Genomic DNA, 19,697 nt, shown 5'->3' with positions numbered 1-19,697 from the left:
ATGGTTAATTGATAAAAAGTGTAAAAAGGACAAATTTTACTCTGAAAAAAAAAACTAATTTGGCTATCTGCCCTACTATCAATTTTGCTTCTATAATGCTTTACAGAAGCAATAGTAACATCTGTAAAGCTTTATAGAAACAAAATTGTTTGTCGGGTGGGGCTATCCTGGGCTAACTTTAGGCAATCGAACCATGCAGGTTTGAAAAAAAAAAATTAGCATTTGTAGGTTCCAACTTCACATAGCCTTTTAACAATAATTTGGTCATAGAACCTTTAGGATTCTTTCAAATGACTTCACTAATTTCAACAGAAATTTTTATACAAAATTGGTTATAATGGCTGATTTGGTATAGATAAATTTGACTGTCTACATATTTTCGTTTTGTAATTTTGTGTTCAAATTATCTACAAATGAGATCTCTAATAAAACCGACCCTTTTTCAAGATGACAGCTTCTCACAGCCTCATTAGTCCCTACAAATAATTTTTGTTTTTGCTATTATTGAGAACATGTTTATATTCGATGAACAAATATTTTTCTTCAAAAAAATACGATTTCACGACATGATATGAATATTAATCGTTTTTGTACATTTTTAGTTGTAATATAGTTATAGTGTTTTTATTATTATTACAATTATGTTTTTATTTCTTTCAGAATTCGTGATGATCCTGACTAAACGAAACTAGTGCAAACTTTGTAATCGTCGAGGTAGAAAGAAATCATAAATGAAATTGCTTGAGAGATAATATTTTTGTATTCGTCCTTTGATTTGTGTTTTATTTGTATTTTACTTTGCAAATATTTATACAAAACGAAAAAAAAATTATAAATCTTAAAAATCATTTAAAACACAATCATATGACGAAATCAAATATCCAAAATCAACAACAAAACGAAGTCGGAAAATAATAATATTTTATTAAAAAACGAATGAGTATTTTCACATTTATGAAATCAAAATAAAAATTGCTAACGAAAACACAGGACCAGTTAAATTATATTGTATTCATTATATAATATAAGAAAACGCAAAATTGTTTCGTACAAAACCTCGATGATTATTTATAAGTAGGTGCTTATAAAACCCGATCCTTAAAAAAAAAAAACAAAACAACAAACAAAGACAGATGGACCACAATCATAAGTCCATCCAAAAAAGAATAATAAAATAAATCAAATAGAAAACTTTATTAAAATAGTTTAATAACTTTCCAGGAAATTTCCAAAACTTACTTACAAAAAAAAAAAAAAACAAAACAAACATTTACTCTATACAAAGTACTGCATGTATGTTTTGTACATAAAGTAAAAAGATGCGAGCCAGAACTAAATAAAAAAGAAAAATGAAAAACAAAGTCAAGAAGACATACAAAAAAAAAGAAATCTAGACCGGAAATGAAATCATACAAGTTAGTTAAGAAATATTGTGTATTTAAAGAAAAATATAAAATTTATAAGCCATTGCTTACTTAGCGCCTAAACAAAAAAAAAAAAAATAGCACTCAGATATTCTACCCAAAACTCAAAAACATTTCAAATCAAAAACAAATTAAAGGCAATAAAATTGAATTAACTTACATAACATTCTTACATAATAGAAAACATACAAACATATTAGGAAAATAGTATAAAAAATAATAGATATTAATCATTCTGCTTAAAATACAAACATTTACAAATACATAATAGACAATTTATCAACTGCGCGTAAAAAAAGGAATCATCAAACATATTGGTTTGACATATACTACCATCACTAACATCTTAAATAAAGTTGAAGAAAAAACGGCTAAGTAAAAATTAAAATTATCAGTGTAGAATAAAAATTGATGTATATTATTATACTCGTAATTTATGTACTCAAGTAAATTAAAGTAAAATTTTTATTGAAAGATCCAAATTTTTAGACAACGTTTATATAACAAATTGATGGAAGCTTAAGTTAAATATAAAAACAAAAATGAATCTATATAAATTATGCACGTTGTTATGTATTTTAATTGTTATAACAAAAACATACATAATAAAAGAATGAATGTGTTAATGTAAGAATAATATGAAAAAAAAACTTAGTAAAATTACATTTAATTATTATAACAATCTTTATTGTGAATTTCGGAGAGGTTTGACGTATCTGTGTGCATAATTGTATTTCACTCACGTTTTTAGCACACATTCAACTGCAGTTCTAATTAGCTTTCAGTCTAAGACTGCCAGGTAATTACGGGGTACAATTACGATCATATTTCATATGTTAAGGTTTTGATTTTGACTATTGATGTTTCAATTTAATCAGTAGAAAATTACAGAGACACATAGCGTCAATACGTTAACGTATGATCTTAATCGTATGCCGTTATTCCTCCACCCAGGTTTTTTTTAATTAAAAAATGTTTATATAGTTATTTAGGGTCTGAGCTGCTATTGGTTTAAAATAATGTCCTTTTTTGCAATGTATTCAAAAAAATTAACTTAAATTACACGTACTTACCTATAATTCAAACTCCAAATTAATCCCCTTATGAGAAACATTTTTGATCCTATATTTTGGGCAAAAAATTGGTTAAAGGGGGTCTGAACTCGAATCCGAACTCAGCAATATTTTACTAGCCTCCGTTTTTAAAACATTTCTATTTAAAAAAGTTTTTTCGTAATAACGGTAGTATTTCAAAAACGGAGGCTAATAGAATATTTCTGAAAATTATATTTGTTTGTCCTTTTGGCAAAAATAAGTTAAGTTTTGTTGACCAGTGTAATATCTCAAATAATGATTTGACTTCCATAAAAGACTTACGAAGCTGTTTCCAGTTCAGAAAATTGCGTGTTTAGAGGCTTTTGAAGAGTCATATTATGCAAGTTAAAATCCTTCGTATATAAAAAAAATTCTCTTCAAAAAATTAGTCCTTTCATTCAATTTTGAAATATCGTCGGTCTCATGAGAAAACCTCGTAACTCCCAAAATCAAAATTTTACAGGAGAGACGAAAGAGTAAACAAATAACAGAGTAGTTGGGAAGAAACGCGATGTGCAAAATTTGAATTTAAGTCTATTTAGAGTTTTCGGAATGACCCCAAATTTTCTGGGTTGCTCCGCTGACATATTTTCTAAAGAATGTCATTCAAAAGTCGTTTTTGAAAAAAGTGGAGTTACGAGGTTTTCTTATGAGACCGACGATATGTAATATGTCCAAGATTTTTTCCAAGAAATTGGTGTTGCGTTACGATCTAATTAACATACGAATGAAATTAAAACAAAGTTTTCAAATTGTATTTTTCTCTCAGTGGTTCCACTGTTTAAATTCGAAATACATACCAGTTCTCTCGTGAGAGTTATGAAAAGCAAAAGGCTTTTACGACATCAATTCGAAGCAAGTGTATTCCATAGTTTCAAACTCCTTGAAAGCATTTATATTTACTTTATGTAGTTTTTACTACAACTTACAGAATTCTGAATTTCGAAGCCGCAAAAAGTTAGGCCTTGTTTTTGATGAATATGGTTTAGATATCAAAGTTTTGCAATCAATTGAAATGTATGCATTTTTCAAAATGCTTGGAAATATAATAATAATAACAGTTTGCCAATGCTACCTACCTTTTGAGCTAAGTGAGTTAGCAGCTCAAACCATAGCTCGCTGCATCCAACTTGATTCCTTTATAGAAATTTAGTATTAGGGTTGATTCCAGGACTTTCATCGGCCTGATAGCATCTCAGGTGTTTTAATATTTGATTTATTAGTGCATTGCAGCTGGCCAGGATATGGTCTTATGTTTCTTCTTAGACCAGTCGTACGACAGGTTCGTGATAGCTTTAATTTCAACTCATTGACATGCAGTTTTCGGACTTGGTCCGAGTATACCTAACTGTGTATGTGTGTATGTACGTTGTGATGATGTTTTCATTTTTAAGTATTTCATAGAAATACCAAGTTATATTAAGTGAGCAGTGAGCACATAGCATCTGTTGGAAGGAACTTTGTTTCTATATGGTTCTGAAAAGAAGTTTTTTTTCTATACATTTTCCATCCTTTAATGATGCGTCACCGACTTTGATAACTATATGTAGTGAAGTAAAGTTGATTTTGATCTTCAATATTTCAAATATACATAAAGATATGTATTTCAGTGTTTAAAAAAAAGAGTGAAGTAGTTGTGTAACAGATTATTTCCAAATCTTTTCGTTATTCATGACAAAGGAAAATATGAAAACAAATCAAAAGTAGTTTAATAAAAATAAATGTATAAATGTGTTTTGTATGTAGTGGTTGACTTTATAAACATAACAAATATTGCTAACAACAACATTTTTTATCGATTTTATTTATTTATTATAACATATTTATTTTAATGATATTAGAATTATATTGGTTTGAAAGAAATATTTTTAACATTGGAATGTTGGTTTATATTAAAATTTATGTAAAAACTGAGGCAAATTGCCTATACTTTGAAATGAAAATATTAAAACCAAGTGTTTTTAATTTGGGATATTTTATGCATTCCACGTATTTATAAGTACTTTTAAAAAATTATTTAAATTATTGAATGCTTATTAAATTTTATTCAAATTTCAAATAATTGTTTCATTTGCGTTTTGTTTGAAATTTTAGTTCAAGAAGTAGGTTGGTACATTGTTAAAGCTCTTAAATTTTTTATAAATGTTTATATTTTCTCACTATATTTCTAACTACCAAGTTTAGTTTTAAAATAAGTTTCAAATCGAAATTAATCTATATACTTATTATTTTTTTCGATTTTCTTGTTTACGATTCGAGTCCTAATAAAATTTAAACCCATAAATATCTTTTTGTAACGTAGGAAACAAGAGTTTGAGGAAAAGAGTTCGAGTCGAGACAAGAAGTCATTTACAAATTATAGGAAGTCGAAAGTTGATCACATGATGACATGTGTTGAGCGAGATGTTGCGAAACATCGAATACTTTCATAACGGCATTCGTATTGATCAAGTTTACATGCATTTCCTTTACATGTTCACCCCATTTGGCAATTAAAATAGCCATGCCGTTTTACCTCTGTTAAGATGTTCTGTATTATTAGCACATGAACTTCAGCAAATGAAAGTGAGCCATTTTGGGTGGATGTTGTATTGGCCCATACACCAGCATTAAATTGCATGCGGTGCTCAAAGACCCTCAGTTTCTTTAAATAATTATTTTATTTTGTTTCCAACTTCTGACTTGTGGTTAAATAACTTGCCAACTAGCACCAATTATTACGTTTGTTTTAATTATTTTCGTTTTATTTTTTATTTAAGTATATTTATTTATAATGAAATATATATGTTATTAAGTTATTTTAAATAATCTTATGCAGAAAAGACTTTTTAGCAAATACATACATAAATATATAAAAAAAAACTTTGTTGTAAAATTAAATGTAAGTTAACAAAAATCATAATGTATATTTTATCCATAGATAAATACATTAACATTAACAATTAAATTAAATAAAAAACACAACATTTACATTCAATAGTTCTAAGCTGTCCAAACATACCGAATGCTATTAATAGAATTATGCTTACAAATCGTTACAAAATAATAAAAAAAAAAAAAAATAAATAAAATCAAAAAATAGTCAAAAGAAAAAACAAAAAAAAAACGTTAACAGGTACATAAATATATATAAAATTATCTTTACAAAACAAAAACAAAAAAAAAATAATTGTGAATTTCAAATAAAAATAAAAATCAATGTAACGAATTAATCAGTCGTTTAATCAAAATAATTGAAAACAAAATAAAAGTTAAAATAAAATGAAAAAAAAAACAAAAATTAACATTCCAAACGAATTATAACTATAGTCAAAACCAATTTTCAAAGTACTTAAAAATAAACCTAAAAGTACTAAAACAGGGTAATTATTTCTATTTTTAATTTAAATTTAAGACGTATTGAATATTTGTTCTTCTTCAATTCTACACACAAAAAATATATTTAATAATAAAAAAAATTACAATACAATTTTATTTCACTGTACAAAAACACATACAAAATATATATTTTTTTTATTATTTATTAGTCTTCCCAAAAATATTTCTCTTTTATAAATTTTATTTTTTTCCTGGAATCAATATTTATAATAAAATAAAATAAATTTTATTTTTAACTAAGATATTTTCTGTAAATATTACTAATTTAATATATTTTTATTCAATGACACGTTTCTAAAAAAAATAATAAAAAATATAATTCCAAACACATATTTTTTTTAAATGATATATTCTAAATTTATTTTCATAATATTTAAAACTACCACTATTTTTATGATGCAAATTAATTGCATAATATATATATATATATATATATATATATATATATTCAATAAATATATTTTAATTATTTACCAAACAAATGTAGTTATTTTTTATAAAGTATAAATTCCACCAACAAAAAAAAAACTAAATATTTATACCTACATAATATACATATATTTTGGTATATTTTTTATTCCTATATTTGAATTATTTAAATTGTTGGACTAATATCCAACGCACACTTACACACACACACTAATAGTGAATTACAAAACAAAAGTATGTTTATAAAATATTTTTACAAATCCCAAAATAAAAATCACAATCAATATTTTTAAAATTAAAAAGCAAAAATATTAAACAAAAAAAAATAATTGAAAAAGGGTGGTTCGGATACAATTATTTTATCTTAAATTATGCATTCATTTGAGAATGTGAAAAAAAATAAATCAGTTTTTCATTCAAATCCAATAGGTATAAAGAAAATTGGATTTTTCCCCGTCAATGTTAATTCTAAAATATTTGTTCAAAAAGAAGGTCCTATTCAAAAAAAAAAAAAAATCAAAAATTGTTATTTTCCATGGAGCACCCTCTAAATAAATTGATGATTGACAAAACCAACAAAAAGAAAATATAATCAATAAAACAAAAAAAAAACTGTATTCCAGTAAGAAGTTCAATAAAAAATACGTATTTACAAAAAAAAATCATTTCAAAGTTAAAACAATTTTTTTTATAAATGCTAACAAAAAAAAAACAAAAATTATGCTGAAATTATTATACTGAAAATATATTTATGAAAAGTGTTAAACAAACAAAGAAAAAAACAAAAAGTGCTATAGAAAATGTATTTATTGTTATATAACCGCTGTAATCAAATATTATATCTAATCTACTTAAACATAAATTATTATATTCGTTGTATAGATCTAATTATGTTATTCTTAAAACAAAACAAAAAACAATGCATGGATATAAATATATATAATAAATGAATAAAAAAAAAAAACAAAATTATATAAGTGTATATACTGCAGAAGTGTTGCAAATTTACTTATTACATGAAATTCCTTGACATACATAAATAAAAAAAAATGAATAAAATTATCTTTATAATGGGAATTATAAAGTTAGATAAAATGTTGTGTTTTATTTTTTGGTATATGATTCTAGTTCATGAAACTATTATTTAAAAGTCATTTGAAAATCGCAATTGAAAATGCAGGAATTGTAAGAATAAAAGAACAACAACAAAAACTGAGGCAATACGATAAATCTGGTCGATATATCATTTCTGATTTTTCATCACCAACTTCCAACGATTGCTTTGAAAACAGAACTGCAGTTTGGTCTTGTTGCAAGTTATTAGTTGAAGAGTCTTAGCATTTCAAACAGTTTATTGTATCCTCTTTCATTTGACACAACAAAATTTTTAGATAGAAGAAGAATTTTCAACTTTTAATGTGGATCACTGTGGTGTATGAGTAACCTTTTTTTCTAGAGAAAAACTTAAATAGTTAATTCAAGATCAAATTTTTTTTTTGTATTTTTTTAACTTATAATAATATTTGATAATAAATAACATAGCTGATTATGATAACGAAGAAAAAAATAATAAAAAATTATTAAAATTATTTTTATATAATCAGCTATTATGTTTAATAATAAAATAAAGTATGAATAAAAGAAGCATTATTTGATCGTGCGTTTTATGTCGTTGGATTTTTGTCGCTAATTCTTCGACTATAAAGACTCTGATTGGTCAACTGTCATATAAATCTTAAAGCCATCTAAGGATTTTCTGGTTACTGAACATAAACATACCTTAAACTAGTGCAGGGCGATCACATTCACGGCACGGCATCACATTCCAATTTAAATTGTTTGGTGAAGATAAACTACAATAGCCCAAAAAATTAAAGAAATAAAACTAATGTGTTATTTTTTCATTGATTTTCGATAAACAGTATTTCAGTGAAAAAAAGATTATACATTATGTATACATTATGAAAACCATGGATTCCTGAGGTCATTTTAAATCGAAAAACTTAATAGGCAATTTTCTCGTTTTTGTCCCGTTTTCGAGTTATGACGGTTTTTATGATTTAAGCTCTCTTTTCCCTTAACTGGCCTCATCTTTGCCAAACTACGTCTGATTCGAAAAATTTTTACAACCTATCAGGAATTTATCACAGTTTTGGTTTGTCCCAAAATATTTTTTTCTGCGGACAACCGTTGCTCCACAATTTTGCATCAAAAAAAAAACTACTGAAAGTTATTAAAAAAATTAATTAAATAATCACTTTAGTTATGTATTTTTGTGCATAATAAGAATAACCCAATAATTATTGGAAACATCACGAAACCAAAATTTTCAACAAAAAAAAATATATTAATTTTCTGGTAAAATGATTATTATTTTTAGTAAGGTTATTTTAGTAAGGAACGAATTACTCATTCAGCCTCGTCGAGTCGAGAGTTTTACGTGGAATGTTTTCCACCCGGAATTTCAAAAGCATTTTCCGCTAAACTAGTTTCTTATTCGGCACCAAAATTTAAGTGAGATAAGAACTTTTGAAAACCTACCAAATAACCTGAAAAAAAAAGTTGAAAACAAAGAAAAATGTCCAAACGTGAACAGCTTTTCGCCCGAAAGCCGAATGTGACAATAGGGGAAAAGTGAAATTGAATTTTTCCGAGTGGAATCTTGTTCACGTGAAACTCAAGATGGGGCTGATTGAAAACTCAAGTGTGAATTTAAAATCTTTATTCAATAATCTACAAAGGAATAAAAACTTCCTGATTAGGAAATTGCACATTTAAGATTAATTTAAAAAGGTATCAGAATAGGCATTTTTACGGCTTTTTTGAAAATTTGCCTTTTCATTGTTTATAACTAAAGTGAGGATTAAATTTTCAAGATTTGCTTTCTTTAACTCTGCAGCTTTTAATAAAAATGTGGTATTGTTAACAAACAAAAGGTATGATACAGCCAATTACAAACTGAAGTTATCAATAATTTTAAAGATCTATTCAGTTCAACTCAAGACTGAGCATCCAAAATAGCAGAGTGATTAGTCTAAAAAAAAGCCTATTTATTTGCCTTCTATTTTTCAAATCTTCGAGATTGACACATCACCGCTACTCTTTTATATAAACGTTTTATTAATATCCAAGTATTTATTGAGATACATATATGTACAAAGGTAATGTTTTTTGTGATTGTTATATACAATTTTTCCGTAGCTAACCTTACCTTATTTTTTGTTTAAAAAATCCGTAATTCTCAATCAGCCTTATTCTGAATGAAAACTTCCAGGCTCCAGGGAATTATGTTCGGGAGGAGGAGAAGGTTCTTTTTCTTTTTTAATTTTGTTCCCTCTATGATATAATAATGACGAAACAGGGAAAGAAAGCAAAATTTCCCGAAGCTTTTTGATAAGCTCTTCTTCCGAATACAATTTTCCGGGACTTTGCATTCAAAACAGGACTGAGTAAGCTTTGTTGTTGCGTTGCTTGCTTTTTATTGGTATACATTTAATGGATGTACTTTTGATATCGATACGATTCTTTTCTTCCACAATGATACACTCACGTTAAGTCTCTTTTTTTTAAATTAAATTCCCAAAAACATTCTTGTATCTATATGTTAATCTTTATTTCGTGAATAAATTATAAGTACAGCCTTAAACTTAGCTTAAATAAAAAAAATCCATTCCTTTGAAAGAAATTACTTATTATTTTTTATCGTTTAGCTGTGTATTGCAGATATTATTAACGTGCCATGTATTTTATTTGTGCTTCTTATTATCTAACCTCTTAAGCCTCATCGAGTCCTATTATTTTTTTGTATCATTCTAATCTTAAATATCTATTCTCAAAACATTCCATCATACCGTCCAATTGGTATTAATACAATAAAGAATAAAATAAAATTTCGAGTCACTAGCTTCCAATCACTTGGAACAGCATATGGCAGTAATATTTGTGTAATCCGATGCACTTCATGCGAAGCACAAACAAATATAAAACTAGTTATAATCATATTTAGAGTTGGAAATCCTGGTAGAAGTACCAAAACTCCATGTCTATCAGCTGCCAACCAAATATGATATTGACATATGAACAATTCTAATGAAATTCGTCCAAACCAAGCGAAAAATGTCGAATATCTTGTCCGTAAGATACCCGATATATTTCTCAAAATGATATAACCCACAATCGGGATGAACACAATATACGAGTGTATTTCTTCACAATTCTGTTCATTGCGGCATAGGAAACTAAATGTTTCATAGAATCCAACACCAATTATTGCCAATAGAGTGACTGTGATGGAAGTTCGTCGGGCAAAGAGATTTCCATGATTATTATCATCAAAAATGCTATATTTCTGTGCGATGTGGAAGCATGCGGCAAAGATCATTCCAAAGGTCACTGTATACCTATCGATCTTCCACTGATACCACCAATCATGGATATCATCATCTGTGGTCACAAACAATGCCTTCCATGGCCGTGTTACAAATATTCTTTCAAAGAAGACCTCTGAAAGGAAAAGTACAGTAATGACACTCAGACAACCAACAAATTTGCCAACCAAATAGAGATAATGCAATGCATTACTGTCCACACTCTGAGAAGTGATGCGAGGTGGTAATGAAAGTAAGAAATAAATTATGCAAACCCAGAAGGAAAGCAGCGGGACGAAGTAATAGAACTGATACGGACGATTCATACAAAAACAAAGGACAATTGTCAAGAAATTCATGCGGAACATCACTTGGAAGAACCGCACTAGGCCTGATTTTCCAGTGTGCCACATATAAGTGTATTGACTGTAACCAGTCAGAAACAAATAGGCACTGATAAGGACTCGTATGTTCATGTGAATTGGCAGAACTCGATGAGCTCCAGTCATGTAATAGATTAGAACCACACAAAGTATCCATCCTTTGAGTTCGTCTGTTTGGTCACGATTAAGGACTTTGGTGAATCGTGAATCTTCAGTGAAGAATAAACCCAAAGCAACCACATAGCCAACTGGTATCCAAAAACTAAACTCCGAGTAGTACTTGTTCTCCTTCATGAAGAAGTTGGTACGATCACAAAGATAGAAATAAGCGAGAATTATGCCAAGGGTAGCCAATGCAACGATCGGCGTGGAATAATCAGCAGGCAGTGATACTGAGGATGAGTTACCGTTCACTTGACTTAGTGGCATATAGAGTGTTTGGCCACGCAGATGCATTATCCAACGTCGAGCGTACATCGCCAGAACCAGTGAAAAACTAGAAGAAACATAAGGAATCAGTTGCGATAAGGAGATTTAATGGGAAAAGTATGATAAGTTAGACGACAAGAATTGATAACGGTTTTGTAGAGGGCTTCAATACAATTATTTTTTACTATGTGAGGGGTCTATCTCCCCCCGTTTAGACGATTTATTAAAAAACAACGGCGACACTTACAAATATCAGAGATACCTTTTTCAAAAGCTAGAATTGTACATTTAAATTTAAGTACCTGGGTGACCGAGCTTTGCTCGGTATCCTAAATTGTTATAACATTCAGTGAAATGTAAACAGCAATTTTTTGGAGTGGGTTTACTGGTTGAACAGAATGAAAATTCGCTTGTGGCAAAGAAAAACGCCGTTGTACAAGATGAAAAATAAAATCGCTCAAAATCTAGAAAATATGAACAGAATATGTGGCGCACTAAAATGTCAAACCCGTTGACAAAAAAAAATTATTTGAACTGAGCAACCACATTAGAAAAGTCAAAAGTCATTGCGCTTGTAGCTTGAAGTAAAAGTCGACTCGACTTGTACCACAGCGAATTTCCTTGCCACATCCACAGCTACGTATTCTGGCACCAAGACACAGCCACAGCTACATCATTCTGTTCTACCAGTTAAGTTTGCAATGACCAGTTTTTTCACGGGTTACAAAACATCACATTCCCACTTTATAATCCAGTTTATTTAAGTTTGAATATACGATCAGCAATGAATAGAAGGGTTACAGGAATCTGCATTATCGAAAATGCTTATAGCAATGAGATCCTTTTTTGTTCAAATTTTAATTTACGTGTCAGAAAGTTTGGGATGGTGAATATAAAGTTAATCTTTTTATCAAGTTTAGCCTTGTCGGCAAAGCTTAGTATGAAGAAATACTATTTTTATCCCTGTCTCTGTTTTATTCTGTATCAGTGGATGCTTTACTGCTTTCTATATTTACTTATACAGGGTGTCCCAAAAGTAATGGATCAAACGAAATATGCTGATTGGGGAACTTAAGGGCTCTCAGAATTTGGAACCTTGTTCATCCCAAATCCTTACGGTTTTCGATTTAAGGCAATTCTTGTGAAATTTCGAAAAATCCCTACTTTGCAACAGTATTTTGCTTCCTGCGCCCATTATTGATATATTTTTTTTTTTTTAATTCTTTTACGAAAACATTTGCCAAGTAATTAGGAACAATTAATTAATCAAAATATTTTTTATTCGATATGCCATTTCGGTGCAAATTAACTAACAGTTTCAAGTTTTATAAAAAATGTGAGAATGGTTTATTATTTTAAAAAGTTGCCCAGTTATTGTAGTTTTCAAAAAAGTATAAAAGTTTTCTAAGTTGCAGTTAGATATCGCAAAATATTACAATTTGAATTCAACAAAACAGGGTTTTTCAGAACAAAAAACAAGCAACTGAAAAAAACTAATATAAGAGAGGACCAAACCCTCAAAATTTCATCAAAATCTTTAAAGTTGTTACCAAAAAAAAAATTCTATGTTAAAAAAGTGGGCGTGGCAGTGGGCGGATTTTTCCAAAAATACTTCCAAAACTTTTTACTCGCTTAGATAAACAAACCCTGAAAATGTCATCGAAATCGTGAGAGCCGTTTCCGAAAGAAACTTATATGTTAAAAAAGTGGGCGTGGCAGTGGGTGGATTTTTCCAACAAAAAATTTCCAAAACTTTTTACTTTCTTAGACGATCAAACCCTGAAAATTTCATCGAAATCGTTATAGCCGTTTCCGAAAAAACATATATTTTAAAAAAAGTGGGCGTGTCAGTGGGCGGATTTTTCAAAAAAAACTTCCAAAACTTTTTACTCACTTAGATAAACAAACTCTGAAAATTTCATGGAAATCGTTAGAGCCGTTCCCGAAAAAACTTATATGTTCAAAAAGTGGGCGTGGCAGTGGGCGGATTTTTCCAAAAATACTTCCAAAACTTTTTACTCGCTTAGATGAACAAACCCTGAAAATTTCATCGAAATCGTTAGAGCCGTTTCCGAGATCCCAATTTTATATATATTTATATATATATATATATATATATAAACAATTTTAGCTCGTTTAAAGTTATAAGATTTGTATATCAAGTTATTTCAATTAATTATAATTAATAATAATTATTATTATCGAACCAATCGATTTCAAAGTCAAAATTTGGGAAAAAACAGTTAAACACAACAAAATGAAAACTATACAAAAAAAAAGTAGTTTCTTATTTTCCAATTTTCTCAAATACTAGAAGGCATAGGAGCATATTGTTTTCAGTGTTTGATAAGAAATTAATTGAGCCAGTTTACTTCATCGATCAATTTCGTATTGAAATCCAATATGTTTTTTTTTTTCACAAATTTTGACTTTGAAATCGATTAGTTCGAAAACAATTTATTGAAATAAATTTATTTAAAAATTAGAATTATGTGTACAATTCAGGGGTCGAATTACAGCATACGATTACGATCATTCGTTAACGTTTTTACTATTTGTGTCTCTATTTATTTAGTAGAAAAAGATAGGGACACATAGCAACCATACGTTAACGAACGTATGCCGTAATTTGACCCCTGGCTTTTGAAAAGGTTTTTCCTGAAAAAAAAAACTAAAAAAACAATACTATATCAACACTAGGTCCGGAACATTATTTATAATGCTTATTGCAGTTCAAGCAAATCGATTCATCGAAGAAGAATCCCCACAACGATAAAAATCGAGTTAGTTGGTACTTGCATTCAGGTGACGATATTTGTAAGTGTTGCCGTTACTTAATATTTTAAGTAATTTTTATTTAAATGTTAGTAAAATAAAATTAAATAATAAAATTAAAAAACTTAAGAAAAAATGCACGACTGGGTCGCACGTACTTGCTCTTAGATTTTTAAGTACTACAATTTTTAAGACTTTTTGTACAAATTTGGTAAATGTATTTGAAAATAAAAAAAAAAAAATAAAAAAATAAACATAAAATTTGTTCTTCAAATGAAAAATCAACTAAACAACAGCAAAATTTCTTAAGAAATTCGCTACTAAAAATCTTATTTTTTCGCAATCAATCAAACAGCTGACAATTGGCACTTTTCACTCACTTGCTCTACCCCAAAAGCAGGAGCAGAAAAACTTGAACTTTTCTGTGCTGAAAAACTTCATGAAACATAAAATGACAGATTGTAGAACAAGTTAGGGAGAGTTTTTTTTTCATGAAACACAAAAACTTTTACTTTTCGGATCTTTTCTGTTTTTTTTTTCTGTGCGGATAAGATTCATTAAACAGACCTTATAAAGGCAATATAAGTGCTTTTGTTTAAAAAAAACATCTTTGAAACTAAGCACATCGTTTGGGAGAAAACCTTTGAGTAAATTAAACTTTTCCAAAATTGGCATATGACAGGCAGACTGACAGACTGACTTTCCAGACCGCATTCTCTAGAATCGCAATTTCATCTTTGATTGCTATCTCAACTTTTTTTATGAATGCATGACTGGATATGAGGCGTTCAAATCCACTTCTTTAAAGGTTGCATGTTTTTAGGTCTTAAAAACTGAATTCTGGATATATAGAGCTATTGATCTGTGAAACATTTATTTCAAAAATTCCTTCAGTTCCAGAGAAAAATCTTCTCAAAGTTCAAAATAATGCACAAATTTCAAATGGACTTGACTTTTTATTATTCTGAACGTCTCATATAGTAGCTATATCGCAAGTAAAAATGATTGTATTGAACACCTCTACAAAAAAACCGTCAATTTTTATCGCCTAAGTTATCATACTCGTGCCGATTTAATGCAACTTACCAAACTCCAAAGACAGCATAGGAGATGATTTGAATAACAGTATAGGGTTCCGCACTGCTACAGCAGGTCCCATCATTGTAGTTCATGTAATCGTTGCAGTACATATTCAAAATTATTTGAATATCATGACGCAGTCCAAGAGGACTCAATTGATATCCATCTGCAGCATTGTCCAGCAGCCCATTAGCAATGTGGGAAGAGGATTCCCACACATTGGCCGATGAATATCGAAAGACCTCACGGGCAACTCGATTAAACTGATCAATGTCTTCATTTTGGACTGCCTTCCAAGCGTCTACAAGCTTCTCTTCATTGACTCTATCTTGGAGTTTCCAAAGAACTTTAGATTTTTTCGCAACCAATTTGTCAAAAGGAACCACAAGCTTGGTCAGGTTGAAATTATAAGCTTTGAGCAATTCGGTAGTAACATTTCCCCCCAAAAAGCCTTGATGTGTAAAGCCGGCAATAACTACCGACGGGGAAGGTGTATCAGCTTCAAATTTAGCCAACAATTGTAAAAGACTGTTTTGCATTTCATCAGCGTTAATATAGATTGCTTTCATTTTTAACTTTGGGTCTTCAAAAGATGTATCAGACCTTTGATCGGCGAATAATGATGAACCATTGTCATCGTCATTTGGATGAAGATGGTTGATGAATGTGTGATAAAGCATTCGAACGCGGGAATCGCCAATAAAAACAAATTGATTTTTATTACCCCAAAAAGCTAGATAACGAAAACAGCGTCTGGTATCTCTGTAAAGCAATTAAATACACACATAAATTTGTATTCTGTTTGTTTCTCTTTTAGTGGAGTGTCGTAAAATGTATACCTCGGTATCAAGGGAAAGTCAAGGAATCTTTATAAATTGTGTTTTTAATAGTAAAAAAAATTTTTTTGTCCGCTCCTTATTTTTAATATTTTTAATATATAATTATTATTTTTCTGATTTTTGACGTGATAACGTCTTATAAATCGATGAACCATGGCAGCCACCACAAAAAAGTGACGCCATTTTCTCCCGTTCCACTCTCGCACTTTCGCAGTGCTGCAAAAATTTCAATTAAAAATAAACTATTATAGATACAAAAATCTTCTATAGCTTATTTGAAAGATAATAACCTAAAGTTAAATACATTTGAAGGATTTTAAAAAATTCCATCTTTTAATAGGGTAAATAGGGGTAAAACAAAGTTTCAAAAAATTGGCTATTATCTAAACGCGAAAATGTAAACAGTTGAATTTTTTTTTTATCAATAGATAAATTGATTGCAAGACTGACAATGGTATTGAAAAAATTCTAAAAAATTTCGAAACCAAGCTATTAATGGTTTTCTAAAACTAAAATATGAAGTAGACCTTTGACAAAGTAGTGATTATAGGTAGGGGAATTTTTTTTTTTTTTGACAATTTGAAAAACGTCATTCAAAAGATAATAAAAAAAAAGTTAGGGGTCTGATACGGATTTTTGAAAAAAAAATTTTGGGGTATTTTTGGGTGAGTTTTTATTTTTTTAAATTTTTTGTAGCATTCAAAAAATCTCAAGCTTATAGAACATGTCTATGAATGTGCGCATACATGTGCAAAAAATTGGTATTTCAAAATGGTTTTTGACCGAATAACGGGTTTTTTGTCCCAAGTTTTTTGACCTGTTTTAACCGTTTTTTGTTTTTATCTTTTTTTTCTTCAACAGATAAATAAATGAAATTTATATTGTAGATAGATAATAGACAGGACTATATTTGTGCAAAATTTCAATCAATTTCGAAAGCACAATTTTGAGATAACGGTAAAATAAAGTTCTATTTTTTAACAGATTATATCTTTTGATCCAGAGCGAATACAAATTTGATTTAACTTTATTGAGCATCCTAATGATATTACCTTTCATTTGATATAAAAAGCTAAACAATGTTAAATTAAAAAACTTGCGAAATACCTGATAACACCTGTGGAGATCTGTTGATCATGAACAGCCACCAGTGCAGTGTGGGAAGTACCGTTATCACAGTTTGGAATTCCGACATTTTTGGCTTTAAAAAATTCTAACTTTTTTTCTAGGCATTTCAGAAAAAAGATTGAAACGTCATTTGAAAAATAATGAGCTTTCACATAATATAAAATTTTGTAAAAAAAAAAATTGATTCAATAGCGTGAGAACATAAAATTATATGTTTTTTTGCTTTTTTTGATCAAAATTGATCGATTTCAAAAAATTCTAGCTCTTTTTGTAGATGTCTAATAGACATGATCATTATATATATATTTTGAGCTGAAGCAATAAGCTTTCAGGTGGTATAAAATTTATTATAGGTTGTTATATCAAAAAAAATTAATTTTTGGGTGATGGAAATGATTTTTCCACTTTTTTCAAAGGAAATGATTGTTTTTAATAATTTATTTTAATACTTTTTGCTCATTGTAAAAATTAAATAATGATTTTATTATTTAAAAGAAATATTTGGCTTCTTAATGGTATAATTTTTTTGTAAGCTTTTAAAATAAAAAAATTAATATAATGAAAAAAGAAAAAATGTAGTTTTTTTTTAGCTTTCTCTTGTAAATTATGATTGTTTGAAATAAATAAACGCACACAACCTGTTTTCTTACGACGTTATCACGTAAAATCATCGTCCGTAAACCGGCTTTACAGACAACCTCTTTTTTTCTTTATTTATATTAGTTTAAAGTTAAATTTTTAAAAGGAGAACTATTACACATTTGACTTTGGGTCTCAAAGGACTGCTGGTTTAATGATTAGGGGTGGTGAGGGAACAAAAAGGGACAATATAAGCTTTTGGGTGCTGTTAATGCAGTCCTAAATGCAGAACTATAACACGAGTTAACAAAATTATACTTATTTTATTGTTGCGGAAACCATACTATACTTTTCAAAATGTTTTTGATGTGTTGAACTCGAATTTAAAATATAACCGTTAGAAAATTTAAAAAATAAATGTTTAGCTTCTTTTCAGGTCATGAAGAAAATTGCTTAAAGAGAGGTTTTTAAATAAAAAAAGCAATTAAAAAAGTTTTTACTATTGCAGAATGTTTGTTTTTATAAATAAAATTAATTAATATCCAAGAATTCATCAAGAACTTGATACTTTTTGCATTTTAAAAGTTTTTGGCGTTTTGGTTGTAAACTTAAAAAATATGTGAATATAAAAACAAAAATTTCAAGACATTGTATAGCTAAGAATATGAACTAAATACAATGGAAATTTCATGTTTCTATCCCATGGAAACATAGTGAAATCATAGCTTTAAATAGGGTTTTATTTTGATATTGCTTTTTTAGTGTTTTTGGCGTTAGACAAAGAAGAAATATGAATAACAAACCGAAATTTATAGTTTAAGATTAGAGATAAGTTTACTGAGAATTTCTTGTTTCTATCTCAAGGCTAACATAGTAAATCATATCAATAAAAAGGGGTTTATTTTGGCTTTTTACCGTTTTTGGGTGTTTTTTAAACATGCGGTTAACTGAGAAGATATGAAAATAACACAACTTATCAATCCCTAATGACGAGTTAAGTCATTCAAGCATGCCAACATAAGTCAGTGGATCTAATAGAAGCATGTTCAAATATTATATGAATGCAAATTGGAATAGCAAAATCATAGCATAAAAATGGGTTTTTTTTCAGAAACTCAAAACTTTTCATACGAAATGACTAAGCTGTACTTATTTTTCAATAAACGGTTTTTAAAAATTGTAATCGAGAGCAGCAACATTTCATTTTTTTTAACTTTTAATAATGCAGCCCAGGACTCGTTATAAAGAATCATTGACTTTCCCTGGATTCCGAGATTTTTAAAATTTTATGCTTTACGACACTCCACTTATATTTATGGAGATTCTTATGAATCATTTCTTACGTTTGGGAATATTTGTGCATCATGCAGCCGTATGGTTGCCATTCTTTGTCGCCTTTAAAGCGACCTTTTGAGAGAAGCCAATTACACGAATCACTTCCTACAGATTAAATAAGTTGTGATTAACAAATTTTGTAAATGAAACAGAAATTTATGACTTTGTAATTTGTTCTTACCATATCGATAATTTAGAATTCCATGATAAGCAACAAAGCCGATAACTAAAAGAAGGGCAACTTTTTTAGCATTCGCAGCGTTCAATTGTTGAATAAAATGTTCAGCTTTTGATTGATTGACTTCGGAAGTCATTTTTTTTTTAACTTAATATTATGATTAGTTTATTTTAATATAAATTGCATTATTTTCTTTAGGAAAATAGTTTTTATTTTTTACGATTTTTTTGTGGAATGAAAACGAAAAGAAATTTTTTTTGGTTGTTTATAGATTAGATT

The 19,697-nt window shown here is 28.7% G+C and overlaps 2 protein-coding genes across 5 annotated transcripts in view; one reads left to right on the top strand and one right to left on the bottom strand.

Moving 5' to 3' along the window:
- LOC129912063 (calmodulin-A-like) overlaps positions 1-2,793 on the top strand; it is a 235,590-nt gene extending 232,797 nt beyond the window's left edge. For all 4 annotated transcript variants that reach the window (XM_055990168.1, XM_055990167.1, XM_055990166.1 and 1 more), the window contains one exon: positions 661-2,793. In XM_055990168.1, the coding sequence (XP_055846143.1) occupies positions 661-692 (32 nt within the window). In that variant the 3' untranslated portion in view covers positions 693-2,793. The remainder of the gene's footprint in view (positions 1-660) is intronic.
- Positions 2,794-9,921: 7,128 nt separating this feature from the next.
- On the bottom strand, positions 9,922-19,683 carry LOC129910572 (N-acetylneuraminate 9-O-acetyltransferase). Its single transcript, XM_055987997.1, has 4 exons — positions 19,422-19,683; positions 19,249-19,345; positions 15,366-16,121; positions 9,922-11,571 (listed from the first exon to the last, which is right to left on the bottom strand). The coding sequence occupies exons 1-4, from the start codon at positions 19,552-19,554 to the stop codon at positions 10,158-10,160; spliced, it is 2,400 nt and encodes a 799-aa protein (XP_055843972.1). The 5' UTR covers positions 19,555-19,683; the 3' UTR covers positions 9,922-10,157.
- Positions 19,684-19,697: the final 14 nt, after the last annotated feature.

Source organism: Episyrphus balteatus, chromosome 2, assembly GCF_945859705.1.
Source record: "Episyrphus balteatus chromosome 2, idEpiBalt1.1, whole genome shotgun sequence".
Taxonomy (NCBI): domain Eukaryota; kingdom Metazoa; phylum Arthropoda; class Insecta; order Diptera; family Syrphidae; genus Episyrphus; species Episyrphus balteatus.
This window is presented reverse-complemented; position numbering and strand designations above follow the sequence as displayed.